Source organism: Bufo gargarizans, unplaced genomic scaffold, assembly GCF_014858855.1.
Source record: "Bufo gargarizans isolate SCDJY-AF-19 unplaced genomic scaffold, ASM1485885v1 fragScaff_scaffold_726_pilon:::fragment_2:::debris, whole genome shotgun sequence".
NCBI lineage: Eukaryota > Metazoa > Chordata > Amphibia > Anura > Bufonidae > Bufo > Bufo gargarizans.
Window position 1 is genome coordinate 334,603 of NW_025334173.1, and position 14,087 is coordinate 348,689.

Here is a 14,087-nt window from a genome sequence, read left to right on the forward strand (position 1 = left end):
GAGCTCCTTTGTTCTGCACTTACACCACTCCCTTCATTGGCAACGGCCAAGCCTCCCACCCGGCCCTGTAATCACGCACCTGCGCCATACTCTACACTAACGGTGAATGTGCATCCCAGCAGCAGGATTACTGCGCATGCACCAATGATGCCTTCCTGCAGAGCATCTTCCTCTTCTGGTTGGAAGATAATGTCATTGGCGCATGTGACTGGTCCTCTGTGCTGGGGATGCAGAGACATATGCACTGAGTATACGCTGATGTAAACTATGGCGCAGGAGTGAGATTACAGGGACGGGCATCAAGGGGATGGGGAAAGTGGCCTGGTCCTCCAAGGGGTTTGCACCTATCGCTCGGCGCACCGAAGACCTAAATACATACTAATAAAAGCTATTTTTCTCAAGAACAGCAAAATGGAGGAACTTAAATGAGGTATCATTTTACTCACCAGCATCTACCTTACCAGGCAGTACACCTGGCTTAAAGGGGTTGATCCTGCTGACCGATGCCCTTTAAGATTTATCAACTGCTACTTTTAAAAAGTCAGAAAAATTGCCACAATCTTACTCTAGTAAATGGGGGCCGCATAGAAAGTGGAGTGAATAGCCTTGACTAATAAGCATACATTTGTAGAGTGACAGGCGTTATACAGTGGGGATATGGCACTGTAAGAAACCTAAGGACTTAACGTATGCCAACAAATTGGGCGGCAAAAGCCTAAGATAAGCATTGATTGGTTCTGTCATTACTAAAACCAATTATAACCCGTATACTTTTATGGCAAGCATAAAAAATATATAAATATAACTTAAATCTGTCTCCAGTATTATGCTGCCCATCTCAGGGCAGTATAAACTGCCCCTGGGCACTTGCGACGGCTCATTAGCATATGATAAAAAATTACTTTTTGGGCGATTTGAAGCATCTGAAGAACTAAACACGGGTAACATCTGTGTCATGTCTTTGTGCCCCATTGAACAATGTCACCTGTTTGAAACCGGTCAGGTAGGTGACAGGCTCCTTTAAAAATCATTGTTTTCCTGCGGCAGATCACGCTGTCTAATCACCATTTGCTGCCAGTATGGGGATGAGCAATGGCATTAGTTAGCGAGCTAGCGAGCAGGGGATTGCCAGAAAGGAAGGCTAGCCTCCCGACAATCGCCTGTGTGATCTGCCCATCTAATATAAGCTTTAGACAGGCTGTCTAGACCAGCACCAGATTTATCACAGTGGCTCAGGCTTGATGATAAATTTGGTGCAGGGTTAGACACGTGTCTATGCAAATAGTTTAATAGGGAGGAAAGATAAGCTACCGCAGAAATGAGCTTATTCCCCTCTCCTTACCGAGAAGCCATGCACACTCGGCCAACAATTGTTGAAGGTGTATAGGCCCCTAAGAACCACAAGGGATAACGGATCCTTCTAGCAAGGAAGTGAACCCTATCATCAGTATATATTGTCGCATGGCATAATGGGCAGATACATACATCTCTTGCAGCTGCAGTGCAGAAAGGTTGTCTGTTGCTATGAAAAGGGTCCTGAGGTGATGAGAAAAGTAACACGCAGCAATATCTCCTCTGATCTGGCTTGCTTTGGCTATTACATTGATAAGGCAGGTGTGATTTTCTATGTCCCATACCTGTTAATTATAAAGATACAGAAAAGAATATGTAGTATTAATACTTGCTCCAGCTGATGGATGACCTTATTCATTTTGATTTAGCGAGATGCTGTATCCTTTACAATCCTTTTAATTTTCATTTCGCTGGTAGGCTGGATAGGTCACAGACAGCAAACTATCCACTCATCTTCTAAGATGCATCTTTTAGCTGATGCTTTGAGGGAACATGATGGGTCCACGAGGGGATCTTCCTACTATTCTCCGGCCCATCACCATTATACTTGGACAGATTGGATTTTTCCTATTAAGCTTTATAAATATTGACCCAATTGCCATATTTTTCAATGTATTTTTGCAGTTTGCTGTAATACATTGATAGATCTGATGAAACAGAACAATACACATCATGTATACGACACATAAACTAAAGAGAAAAGCAAGTTACCATCACAGTGCAGTCTGTGGACACTGAGTAAATGTTTGTGTTCTCATCACCGATCTGCAGGTAGGTGATGGGGGACGAGTGTCCACGCAGTAACCCTGTGGGCCAACTATTTCAATAGGAGAAGCACAAAAGAAGCTTTGTTAAGATTAAATCTTATGAGATTGTAACCAAACTAAAGAAGAACTGTTCAGTGATCTTTTAATAGCTAGACTTCAATGGTAACGTTTGAGGAGTTCATCTGAAATAACAGAATGGATGTGCGGGCTCCTATCAATTCACTGCTAGGAGGCTTCAGAAACCAGCTGAGCAGGAGCAAGAAGACCTACAGCAGAGAATGGACAACAATACTTTGGGACTGCCGCTCCTATCGGAATCATCATGGCGGCAAATGGTGGATGGGAGACCTGGCTTTGCTGTCTCAGTGACCTGATTTTCAGTCTAAGAAACTTCTGAAACAAATCTACTGCATGTGAGTTTACCCAAATACAGTAGTAACATTCCAAGTCTTCACCTATGGCAAGATGTCCTCTCTATACTCCAATTCAAATCATTTAGCGCTACTTAATTTTGTGTAGACCCTGGAAAAGGACTTAAGATGTTTATAAGCAGATTTATAAAAAACTGCGGCCCAGTAACCCCAAGGTAAAAAATAAAAACACATTGTCAATTGGAATAGCTCTGTGATAGGATAATTAGTTTAGTATGCTGGGACGTATTTCCCACAGTGCAACGGGCTGAAAATACCATAATGACATCTGGCAGAACTAGTCCATATCCCTCCATATTTCATACATTAAAGCACATATTACAAACATATTAGATCTATATATCAAGTGAATCTTGCAGTAAATCAGCACACCAGAGCATGATACCTACCCAGGCACATATGGATTCCAAACACGCACAATCCTGTCTAGTCCTCCAGTTACCAGAATGTTAGCTTCCTTGGAGAAATCAAAGGTTTTGACACCTCGTTTGACCCTAAAGAGGGATTCATCACTGATATCTCTTTTGGGAGGAACATTTCCAGCCAACATAGACCTCTTGCTTCTCATGCTGCCAGATTCCATTAGGTCTTTTAGGCGCTTCTGTAAATTTTTGGTTCCCTCTACACAACCTGTCTCAAACCCACCACAATTAGTATGACTCTTCAGACATCAAATAACCAAAATGAAAGACAGTAATGACTGTAATTACCAGCTAGAACACCAGGCGAAGGGTAAGTAACAAGTATGTGGCACACGGCATCATGGGAACAGTAACTTATATGTATTTCTGGTCATATACCACTAATCAAAGTTAGGATTTTTTTAGGCTCTCTTCACACTACATTAATGGCTTCTGTTTGATGCATACATGAGAAGGTCATCCAGACATATTCATCCAACAGAAGACAGCTAAATATTCCACGGTATAGGCATAAACTGGGAAACATTTCTTAATCACCCAAAGGGCCCCAAATTTCTACTGCACATTATATGCCATAAATGTACAATAGATGCAGGTCCCATCTCTGGGACCTGCTCCCATCTCCAGAATGGGACCCCATTCTGCACGGCAATGAATGAAGAGCAGCTGTGCTTACACGACTCTGTCCATTCACTGTGATGGGACTTCCAAAAAGAACTAAGTAAGCACGTTCTACTAGTTTTAGAAGCCTCACAAAAATTAATATAGGGCACCATGCATCCGTGGCCTGCTCTCCCCTTACTCCACCACATGACAGGGCCCATTTTTGAGACAGGAGTGGGTCCCTGAGGTGAGAAACCAACTACTGGACATTTATGGCATATCCAGATTGGACAATTCCTTTGAATGATCCGTTATTGCATGACACCGACCTACCTATTATAAGTGCTGTGTAATCGTCATTGGAACTTGAGATAATTGATTCAATTGAATGAACGTATCTGATCTGCAAATGAGCAAGAACAGTGTCAGTTATTTTGGTTAAATACACAGTAATGTATAGTAAGGCAGTGGTCCTACAAAGCTAATGATATGGCTAGTGTCGAACTGGGCTCCTGAGGGCCCAGCCACCATCTACAATATTAATGTCATCAATAATACTAACTCATGTGAATAGACTATAGTAGGAACCAACCTTATGCATCCTAGGAAGGAATGCCGTCATTTTGTCTCCTCTCAGCAGTACCATTATTTTACCTAGAAAGCCTATCACATTGGAAGCATGTAGTAGGACAGTTTTTAAAGTCATAGCTGTGATAAAATAGAGTTTCTGGGGGGAATGTCTCATTTGCAGTGATTTTGTTGTTAGTTTTAAAGAGACTTTTTAAAGAGTCACACATAAATGAGACTTAAAGGGGTTGTCTCACTTCAGCAAATAGAATTAATCATGTAGAGAAAGTTAATACAAGACACTTACTAATGTATTGTCTCATTTGCTGGCTAATTCATTTTGCCATCACGTTATACACTGCTCATTTCCATGGTTACGACCACCCTGCAATCCATCAGTGGTGGACATGCTTGTGCACTATAGGAAAAAGCACCAGCCTATGCGCGCTCCCACGGTCCTGGTCACTAGAGAGGCCAGCACCTTTTCCTATAGTGTGCAAGAACGGCCACCGCTGATGGATTGCAGGGTGGTCATAACCATGGAAACGAGCAGTGTATAATGTGATGGAAAAATGAATTCAGCCAGCAAAGGAAGCAATATGGATAATAACAATACATTAGAAAGTGCCTTGTATGAAATTTCTCTACATGACAAATGCCACTTGCTGAAGTGACACAACCCTTTTAAAGGGGTTCTAATCTGAAATCCTTACCTACTTTCCACTCCACTTCTAAAAAGTGATAAGATTCACCAAATGCAGCAAAGTTTGACCAAATGTCAGAAAAATATGCACCAACTTTTGCACACAAGCATCACTTGGGACATTTTTACACTACAAAACTGGCGTAGCAGTTCTGATAAATGTCCATCTCTATCTCTAGAGGATCCTGCATGGTGGTGCTGCGGAGAAATAGATAGGCGAGGCCTTGTTTCCCCTAAGATTCCAGCTTATAACTTTCCTGGCTGTGACACGGATTAGCTCATGGTCAGGAGACTTTTCTCACCAATGATGGACAACCCTTTTCATTTAAATATGGTTTTGATCATATCACTTACTGAGCAATAATGACAGACCAATGTAAATTGTCTTACCTGTGTAACCCAATCATTATGTACCTTCCAACGTATATATCTCACATTTTTCAGTTCTGAAATGTTATCTATTGCAATACTGGGAATCTCATCTACAACTTGACATTTTGTCCAATTCCTGTTTTGGTACAAAAATGAATATTTACAAAATGAATGAAACCATTTGAGTGAATTTCACAAATTTCACAACACTCGCTAAACATAAGGACCAGGCAGTGTTAGGGTAAAATATATCCACGTTCTATGGAGAATTCTGGGCATTTCTATGATAACTCGTTGCATGTAATTATTCATTAGAATTAAAGGCTATGGACACCTTTGGGAGAATTTTAACTGCATTTTAACTGCATTCAACAAATTTTTTAGCCTTTCTTTTACAGTAGATATGAACGAATTGATTCATTCATCTGTGCAACTGCTCTGCGTAGCGGTGCAAGTACAGAGGCTCTGCTGCTGCTACCTGAGCAGATGCCAATTAAGCATGCGCTGCAACACTTCTGGGTGTACTTAGTCTACTTTCACACTTGCGGCAGGACGGATCCGACAGGCTGTTCACCATGTCGGATCCGTCCTGCGGCTATTTCGCCGTGCCCGCGGACCGCCGCTCCGTCCCCATTGACTATAATGGGGACGGTTGCGGAGCTCCGGCGCAGCACGGCGAAAGCCCGCCGGACTAAAATTACTGCATGTCAGGCTTTTTAGTCCGGCGGCTTTCTCCGTGCACCGCCGTGCTGCGCCGGAGCTCCGCCCCCGTCCCCATTATAGTCAATGGGGACGGAGCGGCGGTCTGCGGGCACGGCGAAATAGCCGCAGGACGGATCCGACATGGTGAACAGCCTGTCGGATCCGTCCTGCCGCAAGTGTGAAAGTAGCCTAATACTGTGAGCAGGAGTTCTTAAAGAGTGGGGACTGCCCCTCGCTGCTCAAGCAGGCTGAGAGAGGAATGAATTTGATTTTAAAAAAATTATTTGCTCATCTCTTTTCTACAGCTTTCACTTTCAGTGCATTTGCAGACCAGTAGGCTCTCTGCTTCACAATAAATCCATCGGAGAACTGCTTTGTTGGCTGGATATTTAGCCATTATCTCTGAACTTCTGGCAGCTCATAAACATGCATTTAAACTAAATTTTTATCAAACTGATTATGTTTATGAACTGAAAGTACAGATAAGGGCTACAGCAGTTCTCCAACGCATTCAGTTTTATAAGAATTTAGCTTAAAAGATTGTTTATGAGCTGTCAGGAGTTCAGAGATAAGGGATAAAGATTCAGCCAACAGAGTAGCTCTCTGATGTATTCAGTTTGAGGGAGAAAGCCTGTCTGCAAATGCACTGGAATTTGTAGAAATTTAATAAAGACCAATTGAAAAAAATATTTTAAGCAGAAAATGAGTATGATGCAATAATAATAATAATAATAAAAAAAAACTGACCTCAAAGGTGGCCATAGCCTTCTAGGCCATAGGATACAAATAGAAAAAATATTTCCATACATTTTGCTACGTACCTGAGGGTTTCTGCCACGTGGGACATTATAATAATGTTGATACATCCCTACAACACAGGAGATAATCACATTAATAAACTCTGACGACTAATATACTGTTTACTGATATATATATAATTCAGCTATTAAATGGATTGTCCAGTTTCCGATACTGATGACATCCTCAGGATAAGGCGTAAATATTAGATCGGCGGGGTTTAACTCCCAGCAGCACTTATATGAATACCATTATTCACTGCCACAAACAGATTCAATAATTATACCACAATCTAACCACGTGTTACTACTACATCCACTGCCGAATATACTCACACTGGCCAAAGTAAAAGACAATATAAATATGGGAAATATTGTAAAATATATCCGTTTGTGTGTTATGCAATAAAACAGATGCAGAAATCCAAGGATTTAAATGTGACATTTTCCTTTCAGCATTTATTTCCTATGTAGACTCTAGGAGATATACAGAACACCCTTAAACCATTAGAGTATGAAACCATAATGTAAATAAGTATAATGTAATGAAACCAAAACACCATTTAAGCCAGCAAAAGATTTCAGGAGAAATGATTGTAGTACTAAGGCTGGGGTCACATCCGAGTTGGAGGCTCTGACTGGAACATCTGCCAGATATTCTATCATATTTGCCATATGATACTGCCAGTAAAATAAAAGACACCATAACAGAACCCAACATACAAAATTATAAGAAAATGGGGTCCATTGGGTGCAATTAGTGTCCGTCATATAATGTTTCTATTACAGCTTGAATTTCATTTTCCTGCTCCCAGAGGAGAAGAGAGAATTGTGTCCTCGATGCCGTTTCATCCTGTTTGTATACAGTAGGGATTGCATTATGTACAGTGCAGGGCTATTGAGCCGCACGTGTTACTCTCTGAACACTCAGAATAATGACTTACTTGCTCATCACCAAAGTAAATGATACACTCATCAGCATCATGTAGACTAAAAGAAAAGAAAAAAAAATGAAATATGGCTGTAAGTGTACACAACTCCTTATAGTGTGTGTTATGACCATATCGTGTGATCTTTGGGGAAAACTGGTGCTTGCCAAGTGGTGCTAGGTGTGGAGGTGATCGGGAACATTACTATCATGAAAGAATCTAAACACCCCACTGGCGGGGACTCAAGGACCTGCAGCGGAGTCCCTGAGCAGAACTTTTCATCTAAATTTATTACAAAAGGTATCTTTCTAGTTACGTACATGCACCCCATTGCCTTGGTGACTCCCTCATAACTCACCAGCCTTATAAGTTCTATTAGATTTGACACTAGAGCTACTTTGACAGAGTAGAGATTTTACCTGTATTTTGTATCTGTACTTTTGTATCTGTACCTATGAAACTGGCTGACCTGTTATATGTGCACTTGGCAGATGAAGACATCTGTGTTGGTCCTATGTTCATATGTGTCCACATTACTGAGAAACCTGATTTAATACGGTATATGCAAATGAACAATTACACCTAGAGGCTCGGCTCTCTGCGTAACTGCCGCACCTTTTCCACTTTTATTGGCAGGACCAGGTGTGATCACGTTTTCACTGTCTGGCCCTGGAGAGGGCTGAACCTCTAGGTGTAACGGCAATGCCCCCATTGCTCCTACAGGTTCATTTGCAGATGTTAAAACTTAATTTTTCTCAGCGGTGCAGGCAGATATGAACATGGGACCAACACAGATGCCTTCAGCTGCCTAAGGCCTCATGCACACGAACATATTTTCTTTCCGTGTCCGTTCTGGTTTTTTTGAGGACCATATGCAGAACCGCCAAAAAAATTGAGGTTACTCCATGTGCATTCCGTTTCTGTATGTCCTATTATTGTCCGCATTACGGACAAGGATAGTACTGTTCTATTAGGGTCCAGCTGTTCCATTCCACAAAATATGGAATGCACACGGACGCCATCTGTGTTTTTTGCAGACCGCAAAATACATACGGTCGTGTACATGAGGCCTAACACAAATTCAACAGGTCAGCCAGTTTCATAGGTACAAACCTGATAACAGATGCCCTTTAGGCACGGTCCGTGTGCGAGCGTGATTTTTCGTTATGGACACTGCTTTTTCTCAGGAGCGCACAGCATTATACTGATTTATAATGCTGTGTGTCTCTGCATGACCTGTATCTACTAAATTATACTGACAGCATTATGTTAGATAAATTCTGTAGAAGTAAGGTCATACAGAGACGCACAGCACTATAAATCAGTATAATGCCATGCGCTCCGGAGAAAAATCAGTGTCCATTATGGGGAATCATGCTCACACACGGAACGTGATTTCCGCACTGGACATGCTCGTCTGAAATAGCCCTTAAGCCAAAATCAGGAACTGAACAAAAACACATAAAAAGTATAATGGCAAAACCATGCTTTTTTCCATGCATGCCTATTTTGGATGAAAAATATGGATGCAAAATACTGACCAAATCTGCACCTGCATCTGAAGCTAGAATAGGGCTCTTAGCTGTGTCGCAGCACAGGCCTATTTATTGCCAAAATTAGATCTAATACAGAACACAGATCTAAAGTTTTTATTCATACTGTGCTAAATATATAACGAAGTAGAAAGCACTGTAATGTATATATAATTAGTAAATAAATATGGTCTTTTTTCTTAGTTGGTTTATTTTTTTTTACCTGTAACCTAGGTGCAGTGGCATTGTCTCAAAACCAACAATCTGGCAGTATGGTTCAAAGCTGGAGAGTTCATAAAGGCGAATCTCTCTGTCACTGGAAACAGAAACACAAAGAAGTAGTAGCTTACTGGTTACCAGATCTCCTACCATCTCAGATGGCACATGGGGACGTACAGGTTACAGCAGGCATCCTCAAACTGCGGCCCGCCAGCTGTTGTAAAACTACAACACCCACAATGCCCTGCTGTAGGCAGATACCTGTAGGCTGTTTGGGCATGCTGGGAGTTGTAGTTTTGCAACAGCTAGAGGGCCGCAGTTTGAGGATGCCTGGGTTACAGGGTGTGTCCATATAACACCTAATTTACAGCAGTAACATCCACCTGGTGCATGTGGATTTGATGTGGATTTCTACCATAATTTTCACTCTTTACAATGCACAAGGTGAAATCCAAGGCAAGTCTGACATGTAACAGAAATAAAATTCCCACCAGAGGTCAATTTAGGCTACTTTCCCACTGGCGTTTCTGGGTCCGCTTGTGAGATCCGTTTCAAGGCTCTCACAAGCGGCCCAAAACGGATCAGTTTAGCCCCAATGCATTCTGAATGGATAAGGATCCGTTCAGGATGCATCAGTTTGCCTCCGTTCAGCCTCCATTCCGCTCTGGAGGCTGCTTGCAGCGTTTTCATGTCCGTCTGACGATGCGGAGCCAAACGGATCTGTCCTGACTTACAATGTAAGTCAATGGGGATGGATCCATTTTCACTGACACAATATGGTGCAATTGAAAACGGATCCGCCTCCCATTTAACTTTCAATGTAAGTCAAAACGGATCCGTTTGCATTATCATGAACAAAAACGGTAATGCAAACGGATCCATTCTGAACGGATACAAGCGTTTGCATTATAGGTGCGGATCCGTCTGTGCAGATACCAGACGGATCCGCACCTAACGCAGGTGTGAAAGTAGCCCAACTCTGTAAAGCACTGTAATACAAGGTGGATTCACCACACGCAATTCCACAAGAAGCAAATCTGCAGTGCATCCAGCCCGTGTGAATGTACCCTTAAAACCTGGTTTTCTGGAGATAACCACCCCCACTGCATCTCTGCTTACACACCCACATGATGACGTGGAAACTATAGGGGTAACATGTGACCACGGCAAACTGGGACCACTCATGTGACATCACAAGGGATGAAGCTTCATTAAGCAGACCTGTAAGCAGGGGACCAGAAATACCAGTATAGGTAACTTTATTGTTAAGGGAAATAGGGGGGGGGGGGGTGTTAAACCTTGTACACCAGTTTTCTGTCGTCAAAAAGACACAAATTTAACGCAAACCTGAATTATGCTAAACTTGTGACTGTTTAATGGTTCTGTGCTGAGCTTGCCACTTTTCACAGTGTGGGTCATGGTGTTGTTGGCACGAGTCGGGGGCTTAGGATGCCTGCCACATTCTTTATAGTTGTGTCAGAGAACCAGTGGAACGTATTCCTGAATTCTACGCCAGCTTACATTATATGGACAAATGTATGCAGGCACCCACACCTACAGGAGCTTTTATGACGTCCCATTCGAAATTCATATGGAGTTGGTCCACTATTTCAGCAATTTCTGCCCATTAATCCAGAACGGTATTTGTGAGATCGGCGACTGATCTTTGATGAGACGGTGTGGCTCCAAATTTCCATTCAGGTTTATCCCAAAGGTGTTTGATGCGGTTGAGGTCAGGGCTTTGTGTGACCAGTCAAGTTCTTCCACAACAAACTCACCCAACCAATGGCGTAATTAAAACTGACTGGGCCCCACAGCAAAATTTTGCTTTCTGCACTTGGGCACGGTCATGCAGGAAGAGAAAAGGACCTTCTCCAAACTATGGAAGCATACAATCGGCTAAAATATGTTAAGTCTGTATTACACAGGCCGATTGAGCAAGCGATTGTCGGAAGGGAAGCGTTCCCTCCCGGCAATCGCTTGGTAGATAGCGGAGGAGACGGCTGCGATCTCCTCCGCAGCATGGGGAAGATTGATCGCTATGCTATCGCTCATCCCCATACTCTCTAGTGGTTTGCCTTGGTAAAAAAACTACCCCATAGCATTATCCCTCCTCCACCAAACTTTGCAGCTGGCAGAATGTAAGTCAGGCAGGTAATGTCTTCCTGACATTCACCAAATCCACATTCCATCAGAGAGAGAAGCGCGATTCGTCACGCCATAGAACATGTTTCTACTGCTCCAGAGTCCAGTGATGACGGGCTTTACACCACTCCATCTGACAGTTGCCATTGTACTTGGTGATGTAAGACTTGCATGCAACCGTTTAGCCATGAAAACCATGCTATGAAGCTCCTGGTACACAGTTTTTGTGCTGATGTAATACCAGAGAACTCTACAATATCTGTATATCTGTCTCAGACTGACTGTTTTAGCTGTAGAAAATGGTCTAAATCTACACGCAGCATGGCATTAGAGATTTAGACAAGTGTAAAGTCTGCCTAAGTTATGAAGAACCTGTGCCTCTCGATAAATTAGGCGGATGAACTGCCAGCGCAGGAGGGAAGAGGACTGGCGTCTAAATTGCCTGTCTTCCTAAATGTCCCCCTGTGTGCCTCAGCTCTTGGTGACCCATGGTCTGCCACTTAGTGGCTCAGTTATTGATGGTTCCTACACATATCCACTTTGCAATAATACCACTGATGGTGGAATATCTAAGGGGGAAGAAATTTCACAAACTGACTTGTTACATTGGCGGTGTCCTATTACAGCTCTTTTTAGAACGACCCACAATTTGTAAAAGCAGACTGCATGGCTAGGTGCTTGATTTTACAGTGACATGCAAAAGTTTGGGCACCCCTGGTCAAAGTTACTGTTACTGTGAACAGTAACAGATGAAATGATCTCCAAAGGGCATAAAGTTAAAGATGAAACACACTTTTGAACATTTTAAGCAATATCAGTGAATTATTTTGGTTTTGTACAATTTTAGAGTGAAAACGGAAAGAAGTACCTCTCAAAAGTAAGGGAACCCAAGGACATTTGAGCCCCCAGATCGCTTTGCCCAAGGTCTCAGACCTTAAATAGCATGTTAGGGTTAAGACTTGTTCACAGTCATTGTTAGGAAAGGCCAGGTGATGCAAATTTCAAAGCTTTATAAATACCCAGACTCCTCTAACCTTGTCCCAAAAACTGCAGCTATGGGTTCTTCAAAGCAGCTGCCTAACACTCTGAAAATGAAAATGGCTGAGGTCCACAAAGTAGGAGAAGACTATAAGAAGATAGCAAAGTGTTTTCAGGTTGCCATTTCCTCAGTTTGAAATCTAGTTAAGAAATAATAGTTGATGATGAGGTCAAGAGAAGGTCTGGAATACCAAGAAAAATTTCTGAGACAGCTGTTCGTAGCATTGCTATAAAGGCAAATCAGAACTTCTGCTTGACTGCAAAAGACATTCAGAAAGATTTAGCAGACTCTGGAGTTGTGGTACATTGTTCTACTGTTAAGCAACACCTGCACAAATATGGTCTTTCATGAAAAGAACACCTCTCCAGCCATTAAGCATAGGGGTGGATCAATCATGCTTTGTGGTTGTGTTGCAGGCAATGACACGTTTGGAACATTTCAAGGGTAGAGTAAGGAATGGATTCAATAAAATTCCAGCAAATTCTGGAAGCAAACATACCAACTGTAAAAAAAAAAAAAAGCTGAAGTTGAAAAGAGGGTGGCTTCTACAAATAAATATCCTGAACACACCTCAAAATCCACAATAGACTGCCTCAAAAGGTGCAAGCTTGAGCCCCTTAGCGACCACCCTGTTTTAGGCCTTACTGACCAAGCGTTTTTGTGGTGATAACTTTAAAACGCTTTTACTTATACAGGTCATTCTGAGATTGTTTTCTCGTCACATATTGTACTTCATGACAGTGGTAAAAATAAATTAAAAAAAAAAACATTTTTATTCATTAAAAAAAATACCAAATTGACCAAAAATTTGGAAACTTCCAAATTTCAATTTCCCTACTTTTATAATAGATAGTAATACATTCAAAAGTAGTAATTCCTTTCATGTTTGGAACATTTTGAAAATTAAATTTTATTTTTTGGGGGCGTTAGAAGGCTTAGAAGTATGGAAGCAAATCTTGCGACTTTTCGGAAAATTTCCAAAACCCACTTTCTAAGGACCAGTTCAGGTCTGAAGTCACTTTGTGAGGCTTAAATAATAGAAACCACCCAAAAATGACCCCATTTTAGAAACTACACTCCTCAAGGTATACAAAACGGATTTTACAAACTTTCTTAACCCTTTAGGTGTTCCACAAGAATTGATGGAAAATGGAGATGTAATTTCAGAATTTCACTTTTTTGGCAGATTTTACATTTCAATAAATTTTTCCCAGCAGCAAAGCAAGGGTTAACAGCCAAATAAAACTCAATATTTATTACCCTGATTCTGCGGTTTACAGAAACACCCCACATGTGATCGTAAACTGCTGTACGGGCACACGGCAGGGCGCAGAAGGAAAGGAACGCCATATGGTTTTTGGATGGCAAATTTAGCTGAACTGGTTTTTAGATGCCATGTCCCATTTGAAGCCCCCCTGATGCACCCCTACAGTAGAAACTAAAAAAAGTGACCACATTTTGGAAACTACGGGATAAGGTGCCACTTACGTTGGTACTATTTTGGGG

The 14,087-nt window shown here is 41.9% G+C and overlaps 1 protein-coding gene across 2 annotated transcripts in view; it reads right to left on the reverse strand.

Moving 5' to 3' along the window:
- LOC122922802 (WD repeat-containing protein 64-like) overlaps nt 1-14,087 on the reverse strand; it is a 61,786-nt gene that overhangs the window by 33,608 nt on the left and 14,091 nt on the right. For both annotated transcript variants that reach the window (XM_044273540.1, XM_044273538.1), the window contains exons 3-10: nt 9,402-9,494; nt 7,662-7,707; nt 6,742-6,788; nt 5,237-5,354; nt 3,910-3,979; nt 2,941-3,181; nt 2,065-2,170; nt 1,486-1,637 (exon numbers count right to left, since the gene is read on the reverse strand). In XM_044273540.1, coding sequence (XP_044129475.1) covers nt 1,486-1,637; nt 2,065-2,170; nt 2,941-3,181; nt 3,910-3,979; nt 5,237-5,354; nt 6,742-6,788; nt 7,662-7,707; nt 9,402-9,494 — 873 coding nt within the window. The remainder of the gene's footprint in view (nt 1-1,485; nt 1,638-2,064; nt 2,171-2,940; nt 3,182-3,909; nt 3,980-5,236; nt 5,355-6,741; nt 6,789-7,661; nt 7,708-9,401; nt 9,495-14,087) is intronic.